The 20,989-nt window shown below is 39.5% G+C and overlaps 1 protein-coding gene across 2 annotated transcripts in view; it reads right to left on the reverse strand.

The window, feature by feature from the left end:
* The window catches only part of armh3 (armadillo like helical domain containing 3), an 80,360-nt gene extending 60,542 nt beyond the window's left edge, over positions 1-19,818 (reverse strand). The window contains exons 1-4 of one of the 2 annotated variants that reach the window (XM_017725687.2): positions 19,723-19,818; positions 17,034-17,143; positions 12,373-12,429; positions 11,743-11,889 (exon numbers count right to left, since the gene is read on the reverse strand). In XM_017725687.2, the coding sequence (XP_017581176.1) occupies positions 11,743-11,889; positions 12,373-12,429; positions 17,034-17,132 (303 nt within the window). In that variant the 5' untranslated portion in view covers positions 17,133-17,143; positions 19,723-19,818. Of the gene's footprint in view, positions 1-11,742; positions 11,890-12,372; positions 12,430-13,162; positions 13,243-17,033; positions 17,144-19,722 lie in introns of those variants that run through there. The other variant, XM_017725689.2, reaches the window with a different exon arrangement.
* Between the last annotated feature and the right edge of the window lie 1,171 nt (positions 19,819-20,989).

Consider the following 20,989-nt stretch of genomic DNA (forward strand, 5'->3'; position numbering starts at 1 on the left):
CAGCCGTCAAGGTAAAAGGTTGCAAGGCGTGGATACATCTTAACCACTGTTCCAGAGCTCCAGATCTGCTGAGACCTGTGGCATCAGCGGGACCAGATCAGCAGCAGTCACACATCGCTGACGACTCAGGAGCAGAGGACCAGGCCGTAGCAGGACCGAGTGGTGTTTCACGACCCATCACAAGGACCATCACCAGAGCAACGCCACCAGATGATGATGACTCTGAGTAACGTAAATTGAGAGTCTGGTTTGCGGTTGGCACACAGCCCTCCAGACCGACGTAATTTCCTGTCTCACAATTGAGGTGTGAGCCTAGCGCCGCCTCTACAGAGCAGGTATTGACACAAAACAACAAAAAAACAAACAGAGATTGAACAAGTGACATTGACTTTACACCAATCTAGACTGACAAAATGCCAGCTTGGCACCCATTCAGACAACCAGGACTATGTGGACTGAGAGGAACCACATGTGTGCTAATGCTGTTGTCTGTTATCATTGTGACAATAATTTTGTTCTCAACTGTTTCACACACTGACAATCTAGAACAGAAAATAAACTGCACAGACACACCCAAAACACAAGACATATCCGAAAGAAACAAAGACAGAATCACAAACCCAAGGCCCTTATCATACAAAAGACATAAAAGAGAAATCTCATTCCTAGAGTATTCCTTGATTCGTCAAACTTGGAATCTGTCTGATGGCATAGAGTGTGAGCGTTTCTGCCCCGTAAATAGCCAACGTTGGTGTAGGTGGAAAGACGTGATACTCACAGAGGGTCAGTATATGGTACATCATGAATGGACATTGGTCAGGGATAACGTTAATGCCTTTCATCGATCTAGGACTTGCGTGGCCTATCCAGGACTTTCCAATTGCACACAGGAACCAAACTGTATCAATCCTGCCTTAGTAACACCTGCAGGACAGACTCACATGAAAGAATGTGCCATGGCTCTAGTACTCTTGCATCACATACATTATTACAAGTTTCCATCACAGACACAAGAGGGAAGTTCCACTCTGCTGGACTCCCTAAAAACACACAGTGCAACGGCCCAATGATACTAACAGTCCGCACATACTGTGATTCACTCATGTGTTATGAGAAAATTCACCTCAATCACTCACGTATAGCCGTCATTCACAAATGACAAGCTCGAGAACTCTATGTTTTGGATATGACTAATGCGTCAGTACCCAGTATTGATTATGATGCCAAAAGTAAGGTTCTCACTGTGTATGCTACTCAAAATATGTTATATCAGTACTTACAGTTCACTGCACAAACAAGCGTCACCACAGAGTGCATAGCTTGTTATGCAAAGAAAGGAGTTCCAACTGTCATCCCATTGGGAGGACTGGCTGATTGTTTTGACTTAACCATTTCATGTCCATTGCATTGTCTACTGTGGAGCATGGAGGCTCGTTACAATACTAAACGACTCCATAATTGCTCCATGTTATACCAGCCTATTACTCCCCCTCCCCCAATGGTTCAAGATGATGGTTTGCACTATCCATACTGTTTCTGTCACCATTATGATTACACACGTGAAGGGATTGCCCATAGATGTACACGTAAGCTAAATGCTACAGGATGGGAACTAAATAATTACATACAGTTGCTAGACATAGATTTAACTGCGCAGATGGTAAACAACTGTCTCAATTTCTGGCTCCTACATGGAAGGGATGTTGTGCTCCAATCACACTTTCTGGTAAAGTTATGCTCCTATCCATGGACGGCCCTTTAACTCGAGGTAAAAGGGATGTGTCCTCGAGTTGGCTCAAAAACAAGCACACAGTTTTAGAAAAACCTACTCTTACATATGCCGGTGTTCCAACCAATGTTCCTAATGAGCATCTGGCAATGTCCCAAAGCAGTACTAGGGCTTGGCTCGTATTCTTTCCATGGGTTCAAAATTATAAGAGTGCTCAGTGGATTAACTATATCTGGTACAACCAGCAAAGATTTATGAATTTCACAATCGCTGCCATGGAAATCTTGGGACAACAACTAGATGCTACATCTAGGATGGCGATGCAAAACAGGTTCGCTATTGATTCTATGCGAGCACCAGATGATGGTGTGTGTTTCTTGTTTGGTGACGACTGTTGTACATACATTCCAATGCACACAGCAGAAGAGGGTAATTGCACAAAAATTATGAAACAATTAAGAAATTTACGAGATGAGCATGTATCCAACACAAAAGGCCAGGATTCTGGGGAAGGATGGTTTAATTGGATATTTTCAGGCCAATGGAAAGCTATTTTAATTAGGCTAGGGACTGTATTGTTGATTTTCCTTGTGATTTTGTGTGTGTTGGGTTGTTGTGTGGTACCATTTGTTCGTAGCATGGTGGGAAAAATCTTTTCCAACCTTGCTGGACAATATACTATGATTCGTGCCGAACTGCCTCTTGCACCAACTGAGACTGTTTGTTTGACCTGTCGCGTTCGACCTCTGTCGCTAGCAACCTCTCCCTTGTGCCAGCAACGTGTCCATCTACGTGGTGCAATATCACAATGGACGGAAGAGGACTGCGCCTGGACAAATCAACTATGGACAATCATTTAATCATGACCTTATCTTACTCACATGTTACTCATATGTTATTTGTATGTATTCATTTTCATGTTATTCAATATGATATCCATATGTATTCATTTTCATCCATGCATGTAATGCCATTGCCATTTTTGTTTTTTAGAAACAAGGGTTGTTAAGCTTTGCTGAAATATTTACAACATATACATATGTACTTGTAGAGATCTGTGTTGTATGATAGATGATAGGAAGCCCTATTTTGCTTTAATTGGCATATTGCTGTTTAGCACTAAAAGACTGGTTTCGGGTGTGAAGAAAAGGCTACAGGCCTGAGCAATTTGACATGAGCATGTGAGTTCAGGTGACTGACAATTCAGCTGTAGCATGCCATCTGCCCCTGAGAATGGGGATTGAGTTCTGTGTATGCTATCCTTGTGAGGAGTAGTGTAGAACGAGTGTTTGGTTAGAGCGCATGCTGTGCCGGTCACCCTCCTGACTGACTCTTTAAGTCACCCAGGACAGGATGTCCATCACCAGCTATTCCAAATTTGTTATTGCCATCCTATTTGACATATACTGACATATTACTACTCGCTTCCTATAATATCATATAATATGTTGATCTTTTTCCTTTGTAGCAGACTTGAGCTGTTAGATTTATCTGGGAGGAATGATGTGGATAGTTTTTAGTTTTGTAATAGTAGCAGTTGTAACCGTATACTACAGTATATAAACTAGTTTTTAGTTTTGTAATAGTAGCAGTTGTAACCATATACTACAGTATATAAACTATATACACTAGACAATTATTAACGACACATTTATACATTAGACAATTATTAATGACACATTTATCCAGAAACATATATCCAATAAGCACTTGACAACATATTATAATCGCATAAAGATACAGAAGATGTATGGTTCGCGACTATTTGTCGCAAAAGGGGGGAATGATGTAAATTAAAGATTCCCAAAACTAAAATGTCTTGTATTATGTAGATAAACCATAAATAAAGCACAGTATGGCCTAGCACATTGACGCAAGTGCCCTAAAACAGGCTTCCTTAGTAGAGCGTAAGAGAAAAGATAGGCCCTTTGTAGGGAGTGAGTGAACTTGTGAAGGCCAAACGGCCAGAGTGGAAAAGTACTAGCGAGCTTTAGGAGGTACCTGGCACAAAGTTTTAAAAAAAAAAATAAATCAAGCTAGGCCTGGAAATAATGGTTTCCACAAAAACCCCATATGATGGATATGTGGAGGACAATTTGGATATAAGGGTAGTGTCAGGACAATGGGAGACATCAAAAAAGAGGTGAGGCGTGATCACCCCACCTGCACTGAGAGTATAAAATATGTGAATATTCCCTGTATAATAAGAGTGTGTGTCCAGAGACTGTTGGAAGAACATTCTCCATGCTCAAAGAAAGAATAAAGGACCTGCGCTTCTGAACCTTGAAGAATCTTCTTGTATTTCTTAGCTCGTTCGATACTTTTATTTTCTTTCAACAAATTATTGAATTCGTTTTATTTTACAAACCCGAAATAATACTTAGGCTTGGTGGTCAAACAAGTGTCGAGGAACGACAACTACTAGCTGCGAGCTTTGCTCTCTTAGCAAACTGAGCTCATGTAGCTTCTGCGGCAGGTCGTCTTCAACGTTGGTTTTCTCTTCTGTAGCCCCTACTGGTGGCGGTAAACAAAAGTTATTGTGGTTTCCATGTACTTCTGTCGGAAATAACACAAAGCTTAACTAATAAATCAAAGATATATCACCATTTGTCTGGCACAGAGAAGCTGCTGCATGTGTTATGTCACTATCATGGACTTCCATCAGCCCTGCACACTGACAATTGAAGCAATCTTCGTGCCTTTATCCATGCTTTTACTTTCATGTTGGTGGGCTTTCTTGCATGTACGCCACATCTTGGGTCTTGCCCCAAGATTTCTACCGGATTAAGGTCTGGACTCAATCCAAAAGGTAACATTTCTTCTGATTCAACCATCCTTTGAAGACTAACTGGCATTTTTAGGATAGTTGTCCTTCTGTTGAGTTTCAGTTTATGGATAGATGTCCCAACATTCTTCTGTAGAATTTCTTGATACAATCCAAAGCTCCATCAAATGATAAGCTGAACAGCAAAACAGCCTCAAACCATGATCCTGTCACCACCATATTTGCAAGCTGGGATGAGGTTCTTATGCTGGAAGGCATTTCTTTGTGTAGTCCCTTAATATTCTATACCTTATTCCTGAAAAAAGTTATTTTTGTTGGATGACCACTCCCAGAAAGCATAACAATGGTGTTGAATCTACCTAACAGTGTATCGGTGAAGTTCACACTTTAGAAATTGTTTTTTAAAATTACTCTGCTGCTAATCATCACCTATATCAAAACTGACCATTCTGGAGGTTCACATACATTTGCCAGCCATCATGGTTTTCTTTTTCTATTGTTATGACTAGAATGAAGATGTGATCTGAAGATCTAATATGATGATCTGATTAATTTAGGTCAAACTTGCGCAGAAATGCACATAATGCTAAAGAGTTCACAAACTTGCACGGTATCTTTTCTACCCTTTAACTTTTAATGTCAGTAAGCTTCTACGTAAAGACTATCACTGTGTTTAATTCCACGCTTCAGAGAATTAAGTAGGTTTTACTGTAAATACGTGCAGTGTAATCAAAATCTAGCTTATTTAAATGATGTGCATTAGCTATGTATTCTACATTAATTACTTTGGCTGGAGCAGTGTTGCAATACAGAAGAGTAGGTTTTGTTCCACATTAAAAAAGCACTTCTTGTACAGCTGCAAGTTTCATATTTTTCTCACTTTTCAACTGTCTTTCAACAGTCTCTGTAGCAAAGTAAGCGTAGGAAACACATCCATGGCTAATGCATCTGAGGAGCTCTTGTTTCATGCTGTTGAAGTCTTTTTGTCTGGTTGAATGTCCTTCACCACTCAGATCACAGAGTGCTGGCTTATTAATAGTCCCCAGAATTCAGAAGGTTTCAGCTGGGGGAAGAGCTTTTTCTTATAAAGCCCCCAAACTCTGGAATGATCTTCCAGAAAGTGTTCGGGACTCAGACACAGTCTCAATCTTTAACTTTGACTAGGCTGAAAACTCACTTGTTCAGTTTAGCTTTTGGTAGCTAAATGTTCCCCCTTAGATAAAGGCAGCAGATCCAGGGGTCCATGGACACAGGGAATTATAGTAAACTATATTCCGCTGGTGCTGTCGTCCCGCTGCTCGCACGCGGTCACTCAAGTTTGTGGACGGTGGAGCGGAGGGATGCCAAACTGTTTCAGAGTGCTGCCGTGTCTGTGTGTCCTTCTGGTTCTCTCCTTTTAGTTAAGCTGTCATAGTCACACTCTGTAAATGTTTACATTCCCCTTTTATGTACAAACGGATAGAATAAAACTAATTCCATTTACCTGCTTTCTTTCCGAATATATAATCACCCATATATCCGGCTGGACACTGAAGGACGACCGACTGCTGAGCCCTCCTGTTACCCACTTCAGACCAGCTGCCCATGCCCCAGCTGCCACCACCTGCCTTAGACAAGCTGCCCACCCTACGCTGATGTTCTCATAGACTCCTAGTTATTCCTAATACCAATATTACTGCTATTAATATTAGTAATATAATCACTTGTAGGTAGTTTGACCAGAGGAGGATGGGTCCCCCCTGGTGAGCCTGGTTCCTCCCAAGGTTTCTTCCTCAGTTCTGAGGGAGTTTTTCCTTGCAACTGTTGCCCCTGGCTTGCCCACCGGGGGTTTCTGTACACTCTTACAGTCCTGTTGAAACTTTGTCTTTTCCAAAATTCTGTAAAGCTGCTTTGTGACAACATCCGTTGTAAAAAGCGCTATACAAATAAATTTGATTTGATTTGATGGTTTGGTCACTTTTGAATGTTGGTGGTGCTTTCACACTCATGGTAGAATGAGACGGACTCTATAACTCACACAAGTGCCTCAGGTAGTGCAGCTCATCCAGGATGGCACATCAATGCGAGCTGTGGCAAGGTTTGCTGTGTCCAGTCATAGTGTCTGTCAGCATAGTGTCCAGCTGCACAGCCCTCCATGTGCTCGCCATAGGTAGCCTGACTGCCATTAGGTACTGAGATGAGATCCTCAGACCCCTTGTGAGACCATATGCTGGTGTGGTTGGCCCTGGGTTCCTCCTAATGCAGGACAATGCTAGACCTCATGTGGCTGGAGTATGTCAGCAGCTCCTACAAGATGAAGGCATTGAAGCTATGGACTGGCCCGCCCATTCCCCAGACCTGAATCCGATTGAGCACATCTGGGACATCATGTCTCGCTCCATCCACCAACGCCACGTTGCACCACACTAAATTAATTCAGATCTAGGATGTGTTATTTGAGTGTTCCCTTTTTTTGAGCAGTGTACTTTGCAATTCTAGAAGTCTTTTTTTTTTTTGGTGACTGCACATTTGAACAGACCACTGTAAACAGTCAAAGCCTGCGATTTATACACTCACACCACAGTCCATGCTATGTAAAACCAAGCCCTTAAAAGTCAGCTGTGTCAATGAACAGTTTCAAATAAAGCAATTTCACTCAAAACAACATACTGCACACCAGAGAAACTGAGCAACAGCAGCGCGGCTAATTACTGAAACCAGGCAATGTACACAGGAGGACAACATACAAGACTCTATAGCCTATTTTCCAAAGACCAAAAAAAAAAAAATACACACACATTTTATATATATATATATATTATGTAAAGTAGGCATATACAGACTTTGGTAGTAAATGTTGACCTTTTCAGCCTTCATTTTGTTAGCCTACATGTCTCCACCTGTACTGTGGAAGTGGCTGTGTGTGTGTGTGTGTGTGTGTGTGTGTGTGTGTGTGTGTTTAAAAAAGGGTTAAAATACACAATGTATTCCTAGGGGAAATATACAAAGGCGAAATGTTTGAAGTGCTCAGTGGCTTTGTGCCCAGCCACACAGTGTCAGAAACACTTCTGTGTGACCACACCGTCAATCACCTCCAGTTTCAGTCATTTGCCGATTAATGTAGCAATGTACACTAACTAGGCTTATGTCACATGGTACCAAGTGATACTGAACATTGGTAACAGTACCTTTTTATGAAGTATTATTAAAATGAGCTCGGCATTGGATAGATACCTGATACCAGTATCGATTCATCCCTAATTACTATTCTCTCTCTGAGTACTTGGGTGTTACAATGTACATGTTAATATTCATGTTTTTTTATACAGGAGGTTGGAAGACTAAATGCACAGTGAATCAAATTCAGTTAGGTTTTATGCGATGAGAATGGTTTCTGTAGTTCTACTTAACACAGTCCTGCATATTCTTAAACGTGTTAACCATCAACGTTAATAAAATACTTCACAGCTCAGATTTCGGAGCTGGAAAAACTGATTTGGTTAGCCTACCATGGATGTTTGATTAGCCAAGTTTGAAACGATGAGGTTTTTCAGGCAAGTACTATAATGACAGTAAACAGAACAGCGACAATGTGTTGACAGTGGTTAACATAATAATTAAATAAGCAGGCTAATACTTGAACTATGCTAAATCATTTGTGAAGACATCACCCAAATGTGTGTCCTCAGAGCAAGGAGAAAATGCACATCTAAAATGGTAATCAGCTTCTTATTCTGATTTTCTGTTCCACCTTAAATAGAACAGCAGTTACATGAATTCTTGATACATTTAAGATGGACGATACATTTTTAAGCTGAGAAATAGGAAGTCAACTTTAGAGTCTCAGCAGCTACTTCTCCCCACAGGACTAGCAACTGCTACATGTCAATTCTGAACAGACAAAAAACCTGCTACCTCCCCACCCCCCCAGCCCAACCACTTCTGGTTTGGTGCAGGGAGAGGGTAGTTAATTTTTCTTTGATCCTAGGTAAATTAGCTTTGTTTTGTTTGTAGTAGCCATTAGCAATTTCCTTCTCTTTTTCAATCTTTATACTCTGTATCTAAATATCAGATGGCCAACATCAACAACTATTCCCCTTTTCTTCAAGGAATGGCTATTCAAGAATGTCAAACAAAAGAAATTACTTAATTTTGGCCATCTTATCTGGACTTCTAGTGATCTGGTCTGGTGGCTTTTTATGTATGATCTCTTTGTTTAACCCCTAGACCTTTGAGGTCTTCACATAAATTGGGGGCTTGTCCATTTTGGCATATTTGCTGTGTGGTTGTCTTGGGAGTTTTGTTTTTATCTCTTCTGTATTTTTTAGGGGTGGTGTTTTTTCTTGGGGGTGTGCAGTGGTTATGTATTGATGTAAATGCATTTGCTCCTTCACCCTCTGCAGCCACTCTTGAGAAATGCACTAAAGATGTTTTGTATGTCTTGTCAGACTATTATATTTTTATTCCCAAAACTATGCAAGATATAGAACAAAAACAAGCACGATAACAAGCTCTTTTGTATAATCACTTTATGGAGAGCTGGGTATTGCAAAGTGATAAGTCAATTGCAGGAGCTGCCTTAGGTGCTGGAAGAACTCAGGGACACAAGCATGGATCCTGCTAAATGTCACAATCAGTGACAAGCCCTGATCTAACTCAAGGAGTAGAAACTTAAGGTTGAGCAGGAGAAAAAAAAAAAAAACAAAAAAAAAACACACTCCTTCAGATACACTGAGAAATTCAAAGGCCACAATGACTGACTGTCATTTGCACAGACAACAAAAAATTATGTTTTTGATAATTATTTATACAGTGATACTAAAGATTATTTCAATTCCAATTTTGTAATAAAATAAAATCAGCTATAAATTTTTGGACTACTTTGAAAAGCATTGTTAAAACAATGAATGACAGTGGAAAATCACTGCATTTCTCAAAAAAAAAAAAAACTGTAAGGAATTACCCAAAACCAGTTTCACATTGTTAAAAATAGAATTGGATATACTGGATTTAACTGTTCTAAACTTAAGCAGCATGTCCTAGTTGCTAATTCTTTGGAAGATTCACAGGATGATAAAAAGTACCCTCATGGATATACCAGTAAAATTTCATTAAAATTTGGCAATATCAAATGCATGATAATATTTTAATTGCTGACGAAGGCCATAATTTTCAAGCTATCGTCCTTACAGACCCACTTTTAATTTACATCAAAGTGAACTCTGAAAAATTTCAGCATATGATATATGGATGTGGCAAAACTGAAGGGGACCTCAGTACTGACCATCACAGCAGCCTGTGAAGTCCAATTAGAATTGGATAATGCATTCGTAAGTAATTGCTGCCTGCATAAATTTTACTCCAATCTTGAAATGTCAACATGTTCTTGATAATTATTGAGGCTCATTTCCTATTGAATATTTTGATGCCAGTTGTGTGACAAGTGAAAACTGAAAAACCTAGGAGTAGTTCACAAAAGTATTCATAGATGAGCATACTTGAGCTACTAGCTCAGAAGGCAAAGGTAAAAGAGAAAATGTCGGTGAGGAAGAAAAAGGGAAAAAAAAAAGGTGACGAATAAGAAAGATAAGGCAGCAAAATAAAATGTCGAAGATGGAGAAGAAAATGGCAAAGGTGAAGAAAATGGCGGCATCCAAGAAAATGACGAAAAAGAAGTTAGGGCAAGAAGAAAGTGTGAGCAAACAAAAGGTAACAGTGAAGGAAGAAAAAGGTGGCAGAAAAGTTGGCGGTGAGGAAGAAAAAGAAAACATCTGCTTTAAAGGTTTTTCAACAGAATAATGAACCTTTTTTTTCTTCTAACAATCCATGTCAAGGGATAAATCAGTGGAGGTCTGTGTGAAAGACTAGGTTTGACCAAACAGTACCTTGAATTAATGGAAAACTAAATGAGTGACTAAACTACAACAAACTATACTTGGGTGGCTCTCTATATTGGGCATATCTGAGTGGAAAACTCAGTGTGGGAAAAAAAAAGTGGAAGTTTTAAGTTACATGCTATATTGTCTAGTACTGCATCACTAGAATGCACATAACTCGGTAGGAGTGGAAATGTGTCAAATTTATAGAGGAGGAAGATCAGTCTGATCAGCCTAATCAACTGGAATTTGACTCTAAGCCAGTCAACTCTAAGCCAGTCAAGGAGTAATGAGAAAACAACTCACAATAATAACAATAAAAAGCTGTCTCTCAAAATAAGCCAAAAAAAAACATTTTGTTTAGGGAAAAGTCCATAAAAAGCCCATGTACAACACAAAACTACTTGCATTTTTATTGCAAAATAGTTGACATACTGCAATTTTATTTTTGACATCTTGCTCAATAAACACACATTTATGTATGCTACTTTACATTATGATTAAAACCAGCACACTGCAAAGTAGTCGCGTAAACTGTGACTGGGGGGAATAAGGTAATTTATGACAATGTATTTATAAAATAGAGTCTTAGTAAATCAAAGTTAAATAAATTAAACTTTGGGGATTTAGACACCTTAGTAATACAAATCTAATCTGAGCAACTGAAAGTGCCTGTTTAAAGTAACAAATAACTCACAATTGCAACTTTCTCTAAAAACTGCAGGAGATAAAATAAAAATAAATAAATAAATATACTTTAAAAAGTTTGCATGCCACAAACTGTGCACCTTTGGTATTACTGGACTTACTAACTTACTAATAAAGGCATTTAATTGACTTAAAGTTCATGTTTCTCTACCATTTAGAAAAGCTGTAGTCTTTTCTCAACATCCAAAAAATGCTACTGAAAATTTCCATTTCCATAACATACATCAACAAACCTTTTGAAGCATTAAATAATTTTTTTCAATCTTTTGGATGGAAACTATTGATGGAAGCTATTGACAGGAGAATGCATCACTATCTTGAGTCTAACTGAAAAGTGTGGCATAATTGCCTTGACAAGGACATCTTCCATCTGCGAGATGTTATTTGTTATTGTTATTTGTTATGATTTGTAAGTCGCTTTGGATAAAAGCGTCTGCTAAATGTAATGTAATATAATATGCAATCACTATGCTGTCACGTATACAAGCACTGTGAGCCATAACATTTGGAAAGCATCCATAATATACTGTACACTCAATGACAGGAAGATAGCAGCACTATTTCCACAAAACCATTGTTACAAATTACAGCCAAGGTTAATGCTCTCCCCAAAAGCTATGGTGGTTTTAATGCAATTTCTGTGCCACATCTGAGCACATCCCTACCTGCAGAGCATTGACTACTTTGATCTGGTGCTCTTCTTCTAAAGCCTGTACACAATGGTGGAACAGACTATTGATGTTTTCCTTGATCATCACCACTTCATCGCCATCTAGAGATGTCAGCTTTGCCTCCAGATATTCCAAGTTTACCTGGTGAATATGCAAAACAGCTATTAGTGTTAAGACACTGTACAGTGCTCAGGTAAACAAAGAATGTCAAATTACTTTTCAGAATTAATAATTGATAACACTGAAAGCAACACTAACAGTAAGAGGCTTAAATCTCAGGTGGACAAGATTTGATATTGTTTAGACCAGCGTCCTCTTTGTGTGGAGTTTGTATGTTCTCCCTGTGTCTGCGTGGGTTTCCTCCAGGTTCTCCGGTTTCCTCCCACAGTCCAAAGACATGCAGTCAGGCCAATCCGACATGGTAAATTGCCCCTAGGTGTGAGTGTGTATGTGAATGTGTAGGTCTGACTGTCCACCCTGCGATGGACTTGCGACCTGCCCAGGGTGTATCCTGCCTTCCGCCCAATGACCGCTGCGATAGGCTCCAGCACCCCCTGCAACCCTGAGGGAGAAGCGGCTTAGAAAGTGTGTGTGTGTGTGTGTGTGTGTGTAGATTCAACATACCTTCATCAAAAAGAGCTCATCCCAGAAACGAGGGTTAGTCTTGGCAGGGTCATCTTTCTGAGATCACAAAGATAAGATCTTAAAAGCCTGTCCCATTTTCAGTCAATGTAATGCAATGCTAAAACAAAATGAAGCTACTCAAACTAAGGGTGGGTGACACAGCAAAAATATATATCAATTTCATATTTTGGAACAGACAAAACAGAACCTGTAGTGTCCAACATAAAAAGACTACAATACAAATAATATCACTACTAATAAAAAAATACAAAAACTACAGATTTTTAAAAACTACAATTAATTTTATTCAGTGTTTTACAACTTGCACTGCATTAAATCCAATTTTTAAAAAAATCTTTTCGTATTGAAACATAATTAGTTAATACTCTTTAAGTACTGACAATATCCAGGATCCATATACCAAGAAGAGTGAGTTTATCATGATGACAAGAAGATATTGCCCAACCCTAACTCAAAAAACGTTGCACTATATAATAGAGACAAAGTATGATCTTGGGATGTCTTGATGCAAGGCTAGCACAGGATTCCACCGCTTCTTTTCAAACTGCTGCTCACGCTCGGAGGAAAGCACCAATCGCCAGATCTGTTACATCAGATAATAGACGCCTGCGCTGACTAGCATAGCGCTGAGTAATGAGAGGAGAAGGGGGTCCATCCTACCCACACAGAGAGCAAAGCCAATTGTGCTCTCTTGGACTCCCGGATACGGATGGCTGTAGCATCACCAGATATCGAACACACAACCTCCTGATGATAGGGCAACACTTACACGGATGGCCACTCGGGAGCACATCACATCTTGATAAGCGGATGGAGCCTCCATCATTAATACCCCAGCATCCAAATGACCTTTAACCACAAACATTGTCAGAGCTAAATGACCCTTATCTATTAATACTCCCGACAACCAAAACGCCCTTAAACATTTATATCCCACAATCAAATTTCTGAAATACTCAAAACTATCCAGTCTGCCACATACAAAACAAGCTATGGCTCCCCAAAAACTCTGATTCTGTTGTGAACATTAACTGAAGCTCCTTAACCATTGTATATAGAACCTTTTTTGAAAATCAAATAGATTCTCCACATTCTCCATCAATCTGAAGATTTCACCATGGAAAAAAAAAAATTAAAAAACGAAATGGTTCTACATAGAAGTCATTATTATAGTATAACCAGTCCCTTTACTGAAGAACTCTTAACAGTGTACATGAACATTTGATGTGTTAGCTTTAAAGGGTTAAGCAAATCAGTTACTAACTTCAGAGTTAAGGCACAAGCACAAACAGTGAAAGCATAGAGGTTACTAAATAGTCGACCAGTTAACCAACAACAGTTAACCTTTGCCCTGCATGTTTTCCACATTTTGTAGTATAATATTTTATAGTAAATGTTGTTTCCTATCCTGTGTCGACCAGAGGAGGATGGGTTCCCCTTTTGGGTCTTGGTTCCTCTCAAGGTTCCTCTTGCTCTATTATTTCTATTTAAGAAATTCTTTTATGAATTTCTTTAGTGATAAAATTGAGAAAAAAAAAATAAAATAAAATTAGACAGAAAATTTAAAATGCACAGTTAAAACTCTAAAAACTTGCTGCCTTATAATGCCAGTCTAGATCTTGAGAATATTTTAACTACTGCAGAGAGACTGGAATCATTTACCTTACTTCAACAAAATTAACTAGTTAAAGTTCCTCCGCAAAATCTTCTACTTGTATGTTAGATCTGATTCCTACAGGGGTTTACTCAAAGAAATATTGCTAGAAATAACCAAGCCTTTTCTGTCACTAATATACTCTCTTATTAATAATAAACTTTCTTAACTTGGCCATGTCCCAAAAACTAATCTTGGTCCCTGCAAACTATCAAATTATATACCTATATCAAATCTCCCCTTTATATCAAAGAACTTAACTAAAAAGTTGTGGCAAAACAATTAAGCTCCTATTTGTATAGGAATCATATACATGAAAAATTTCACTCTGAACCACGCTTAACAAGTGGACTCAACTTCTTTGGTCGAGCCTGGCAAGGCCTGTTCAGAGTGGAACCTGTCCTGGGTGTTAGCAGTCTTCTTATAGCCTAGACCATCTTTGTGGAGTGCAACAATTCTATTTCATACATTCTCAGAGAGTTCTGTGCCATGAGATGCCATGTTAAATGTTCAGTGGCCAGTATGAGAGAATTGTACTCAAAACACCAAATTCAACAGCCATGCTCCCTATTCACACCTGGAACCTTGTAACTCTAACCAGTCACATGACACCACGAAGGGATGACGACACAATTTGGTACAATTTGGACATGTTCACTGTAAGATGTACACACTTATTTTGCCAGCTATTGAGACATTAATGGCTGTGTTATTTTCAGAGGAGAGTAAATCTATGTTATACAAGCTGTACACTAATTTAATTTATATATAAAATTCTTTTACAGACATATAAAGCTCAAAAAGGACTCTTCCCTCAGTTCCTAAGAGAACTTCTCTCATACTGAACTTACTATTACTACCTAGAACAGTCAGTGTTCAGGACTCGGACACAGCCTCAGTCTTTAAAACTAGACTAAAAAGTTACTTCTTTAATCAAGCCTTTGGTAATTAGTTTTCCCTGTTAGATAAAATGTGCAGATCTGGGAGATCATGGTCATAGAGCATCATGGTAAATTGGGAGTGTTGGTGCAGTCATCCCACTTTAATCACGCCCACGGTGGACAGAAGGGGCACGGACATCTCTGAGAACCTCATGTCTCAGTTACCTTCTGGTTTCTCCCTTTCAGTAAAGGACTGTAATAAGTAGACCTGCCAGAGTGTCTGCTGCTCTGTTAACACTGTAATCTGTGATCCTTCACTCTTTACAGAACCAACTCTGTGCGTTTTCCTTTCTTTGCAGATTTAAATAGCTGCCCATCCTGTGTGTCTAATGCTGTTGTTTCTTCTGCCTTGATCGGGTGCCACTGCTCGCCAGCCTTCTGGAGCGGTTTGACCACCACTGAGCTTCATGCTGTACAACACTGTGCAAACCTTGCCCTCATGAACTGACCCTCTTGATGCTGCTGCTGCATGAACTCAAAGTAATCTAATTAACAATTGCTCCACCTGTTTTCCCTGTTTTGTACTATAATATTTTATACTAATGCTTCTTGCTATCCAGTGCCGACCAGAAGACGATGAGCTCCCCTTTTGTGTCTTGGTTCCTCTCAAGGTTTCTTCTCTTTGCTCTTAGGGAGTTTTTACCACTGACTTGCTCATGGGTGCTTGGACCCATGGGTGCTTTTTACACAGTTGTTTGTTGTGTGGGAGAGCCATGCAATGACATGAGTATGAACTGGTATGCTGGTAAATGTGACGTAGAAAGCTGCCTTAAATTAGCCAGAAAACAGACTGAAATAATCACTGTTAGCAATAGCTTCTAGCAAACAGACACGCTGGAGGAGTTATATTCCATAATAACATCTCTAGAAGGAACTTCAGGAGGTAATAATAGTGGCTTTAAAGATGCTGTGCCACATTAGCCACGTTTATATGCAACCTAATAATCCATTAATAATCTGAATAATAGCTCAATCGCAATAGAATAAGTCCATGTAAACACCTCAATCAGAATAGTCTAGTCCTACTGAGACCAATCTGAATACAATTTCTATCAAACTGAACGAGGTGGGTAATCCTGTAAATAAATCCGTTAAATAGAAGAATTATAGCCAGGTAAATACCTGAATCCGATTACATTCCAATCAGAATGTGTAAGTACGTTCTGTACATGTGCGCTCGTGTCACAGCAAAAACAGAAAACTCATAAACCGGCTCTAGCAAATGTTTATACTGTTCAACATGGCAGAGCAAAAACTGGGAAGACAAAGTTTATGCTTTGAACTTTGAAGTATGTGAAGTATGTTTATCTGAGTGTGACATCATTTTAAAGCAATTAAAAACACAAGCGCACCAACTGGAAACTCATCTCACTCAGACTGAACCTCATGTGAGGTTCGTGGCCATGGTAACGTTTACTCCAAGTGGTTCTCCACGCATGCGTGTCATTTTGCATCGGATTACTTGTAGTGAGCATGTAAACTAAGATTTCCGTCAGGTTGTTGATTATTATGCATATAAACACGTATAATCGGATTGGCAAAAATCTTTGCATGTAAACACAGCCAATCACACTAGCGCTTAGAATACTCCTTCAGTTATCTTACCCATTTTGATGTGGAGCCCAGTGTTAACACATTACCAGAAACAAGTTCACATAGTCCACTAGGTTAATCTTATTAGCCATGTGCACACAGTTCTCAGACAGATCTGATTTTTAAGGTGTGTTAAGATATCTTTTTTATTCAAGCTTGGCTGGTGTTTCGTACTTCCGTGTTATATTAAACATTTTTATATTTTTTTCTGTTCCCTGGGACTAATTTTAGGCTTGTCAGTTAATGAATAATCAAACTAATGACATTATCATCATTCAAAAGAATGACAATTCCTAGAGTAAACATGAATATTTTATCCACAAACCACAAAGGCCCTCTCAAAGTAGCTAAACCCGCTATAATAATTTGGTAAAAAAATAAATAAATAAAAAAATAAATCAGGTAACATTATCTCAAGATTATTAAAAAACTGTCAAACTTTGATTTCTTACCGTAAATATTTCATCATACATCAGTACCACCTTCTCCTTAAGGGGTTTCTTAGATGAAGATGTCCTCCTAAGCAGACCTGCCTTCCTTTCCTGAGCCATGGCTTCACGGTCTGAAAAACATCCCCAATTAATTGCATTGTCAGCAAGAAACACGCAGGTCACTTTTGAGCAATTTAACGGTTTGTTAGATCTACAGTCTCTTGCTAGAATAATTACCAAATTTTTATTTCACACACACACACACACACATACAGTGAAGCCTGAAATTATTCATACTCCTGGCAAATTTCCACTTCGTTACTTTTATTCAACCAGCCATGTTTTTTGGACTGGAAATTACACAAGCATCTCCTAGAAGGTAATAAGACAACGTACAAGAGGAATCATTGGGGGAAAAAGTAGTATTATTCATACCTGTTGCAAACTTTGACAGTCTATAGGAAAATGCAAAGTTCTATACCATTCTAAATAGTCCAAGCTGTTCTAAAGCATCCTAATTTCCATGATTCATTGATAATGGCTGTTCTAATCACACACACTAATGTGTGTGTGTGTATATATATATATGCTCCAGCATCCCCCCGCGACCCTGACGGAGAAGCGGCTTAGAAAATGGATGGATGGATGGATGGAGATATATATATATATATATATATATATATATATATATATATATATATATATATATATATATATATATATATATATACACACATATATATATATATATATATATACACACACATATACACATATACACACACACACACACACACACACACACACACATATACATACACTGCTCAAAAAAAATTAAGGGAACACTTAAACAACACAATATAACTCCAAGTAAATCAAACTTCTGTGAAATCAAACTGTCCACTTAGGAAGCAACACTGACTGACAATCAATTTCACATGCTGTTGTGCAAATGGAATAGACAACAGGTGGAAATTATTAGCAATTAGCAAGACACACTCAATAAAGGAGTGGTTCTGCGGGTGAGGACCACAGACCACTTCTCAGTACCTATGCTTTCTGACTGATGTTTTGGTCAGTTTGGAATGTTGGTGGTGCTTTCACACTCATGGTAGCATGAGACGGACTCTATAACCCACAAAAGTGACTCAGGTAGCGCAGCTCATCCAGGATGGCACATCAATGCGAGCTGTGGCAAGAAGGTTTGCTGTGTCTGTCAGCGTAGTGTCCAGAGGCTGGAGACAGGCCAGTACACCAGGAGACGTGGAGGAGGCCATAGGATTGCAACAACCCAGCAGCAGGACTGCTACCTCCGCCTCACAAATGGTTAGAAACCGACTCCATGAGGATGGTATGAGGGCCCGACGTCCACAGACGGGGGTTGTGCTCACAGCCCAACACCGCGCAGGACGCTTGCCATTTGCCAGAGAACACCAGGATCGGCAAATTCGCCACTGGCGCCCTGTGCTCTTCACAGATGAAAGCAGGTTCACACTGAGCACATGTGACAAAGCCTGGAGACGCCGTGGAGAGAGATCCGCTGCCTGCAACATCCTTCAGCATGAACGGTTTGGCAGCAGGTCAGTAATGGTGTGGGGTGGCATTTCTTTGGAGGGCTGCACAGCCCTCCATGTGGGGATGGTTTAGTCCAGGTCTGGGAGGAGATCCCTCAGGAGACCATCCGCCACCTCATCAGGAGCATGTCCAGGCGTTGTGGTGAGGTCATACAGGCATGTGGAGGCCACACACAATACTGAGCCTCATTTTGACTTGTTTTAAGGACATTACATCAAAGTTGGATCAGTCTGTAATGTGTTTTTCCACTTTAATTTTGTGTGTGACTCCAAATCCAGGCCTCCATTGGTTAATAAATTTGATTTCCATTAATGATTTTTGTGTGATTTTGTTGTCAGCACATTCAACTTTGTACAGAACAAAGTATTCAATGAGAATCAGATCAGGATGTGTTTTGAGTGTTCCCTTTATTTTTTTGAGCCTGTGTGTGTATATAAAATATACACATTGTGTGTATACACACACATACTATATATATGTTCATATATAATGTCACTAGTTTAAGAGTGAGAGCCCTGTAACTTACAGCATAGATACCGTAGTACTACATGACTTCATGTACTGTCATGTAAGTTACTGTTCCTTACGTTCGCGCTTAATTATAATGTATTCCAGAACTGTTTTACGCTAGTTTATGCTGAAACTTCATGATGGTCGATCACGCAAAATGCGATATTAAAAAAAAATGAGTTGTGTGTAGGCCACTCATGCAAACACAAAGGTAACGCTACTTGCTGCCTATGCAGCTGACTGCACAACGTGTTGTGCTTGAGCTTGGTTTCGGATAACGTTGACTTACCCAGCTAACAGAGCATAATTAACGTGTACGCACGTAAAAAAACTTGACTCAACATAAGGAGTGTAGTTTAATTTAAACTATAAATCTACCACCAGTCTGTTAAAATCTGACGGAACGCTAATACCGTAACTAGTTAGCTAACTAGCTAAGCTAGGCACCTGGCTAGCTACATAACACAAACAGCTAACGTTACATTATGGGTAGTGAAAGTCTTTTCACATCAGCAGGCTTTGCCTCGTCACTTTGCCCTCTATTACCGGTCGTTTGCACTGGTGTATCTATTTAAGCAAAGTATTTCCATTAACTTTAACCATTCTGTTCTCATGTTCTCCTTACCTGATGTCGGTAACTTTCTATTTATTCCCTCTTCTTCTGAACTCCCTTAGCGACGCGCAAACTGGTGACACTTGCATTACCGCCACCTACCTCACTGGAGAAGCTGAACGTGGCTAATAGTTGAATATTTTGGACAGGGGTGCCCAATCTTATCCGCAAAGGGGCGATGTACCTGCAGGTTTTCACCCAAAACGAGTTGGAGCACATCTGCTTTCACTTCAGCCTGATTTCGGTCTTCAAACTGCTGAACATGTCAGCTCCTGCTTTGCTGAAATGAAAACATGCAGCCACACACCGGCCGTTTATGGATTAGACTTGACACTTGGTTCCGCATTTTATGCATACGTTCAATACAAAAATACACCCTGAACCACCCTGCATCATGCACAAACTGTTTCAAATTTAACCTCGGGGGTTAACATTGAGGTTTTAGCCTACATGGAGTAATTTATATGTATTAAATAAAAGTAATCATGCCATTGGAGCTGTCAGATTGTAATGAAAACTACTACATTTAAAACATACAGGCAGACCTGGTATGTGCTTCAATAGTTTTGTCATTAGTGACCATAAACAAACAATATATTGTGGCTTCAGGTATGAGTATAACCATGAATGCAAAATCTGACAGCTCTTGTGCAGCTTAACATTCTAAATAACTATCACACAAGAAGAGGCTGAATTGTCTGCAAAGTCTTCTATGCAAAATCGGGAGAATTCTGCAGTGCATGTCCCAAGCATTTGATATGAAACATACACATATTAAATTGACTCCTCATGAACATGAAATACCCCTTTCAACATTTCCTTGACTGATAGGGTAGGCTGATCATCATTATGTGAAGGTGGCAGAGATGAAGAGTGGTGAGAAGGTACCATAGAAGGTTTGTGAATGGGTAGCACATTGTCCAATCTGTTAAAGATTAAAGAAAGATTGGCAATTAAATTCTTTTGCTCTCATCAAGGTTGCCTTGATGGTCACAGGGCAGTTTTTCCATTCCATACCTCTCCCACCTAAATGATAAATCAAACCTCTGATCAAGAAATCTAACCTCAGCAAGCAGCAGAGAACTGACGAGCTGAAAAACTTAGTTTGAAAATGACTGAAAAGAGGCCAGCTTAGCTTTGGGTTTTGATTTCATTGTTGTGTTAGTTTGGTGAATGAAAATGAAATAATGTCTACTGCAACACTGAACCCTGCCTGTCTTTCTTGTGCCCAGGGTAGCACAGGGCATGTGGGACATGTCTATGGAGTTAATTTTGAGCC

Source organism: Pygocentrus nattereri, chromosome 15 (genome assembly GCF_015220715.1).
Source record: "Pygocentrus nattereri isolate fPygNat1 chromosome 15, fPygNat1.pri, whole genome shotgun sequence".
Lineage (NCBI taxonomy): Eukaryota > Metazoa > Chordata > Actinopteri > Characiformes > Serrasalmidae > Pygocentrus > Pygocentrus nattereri.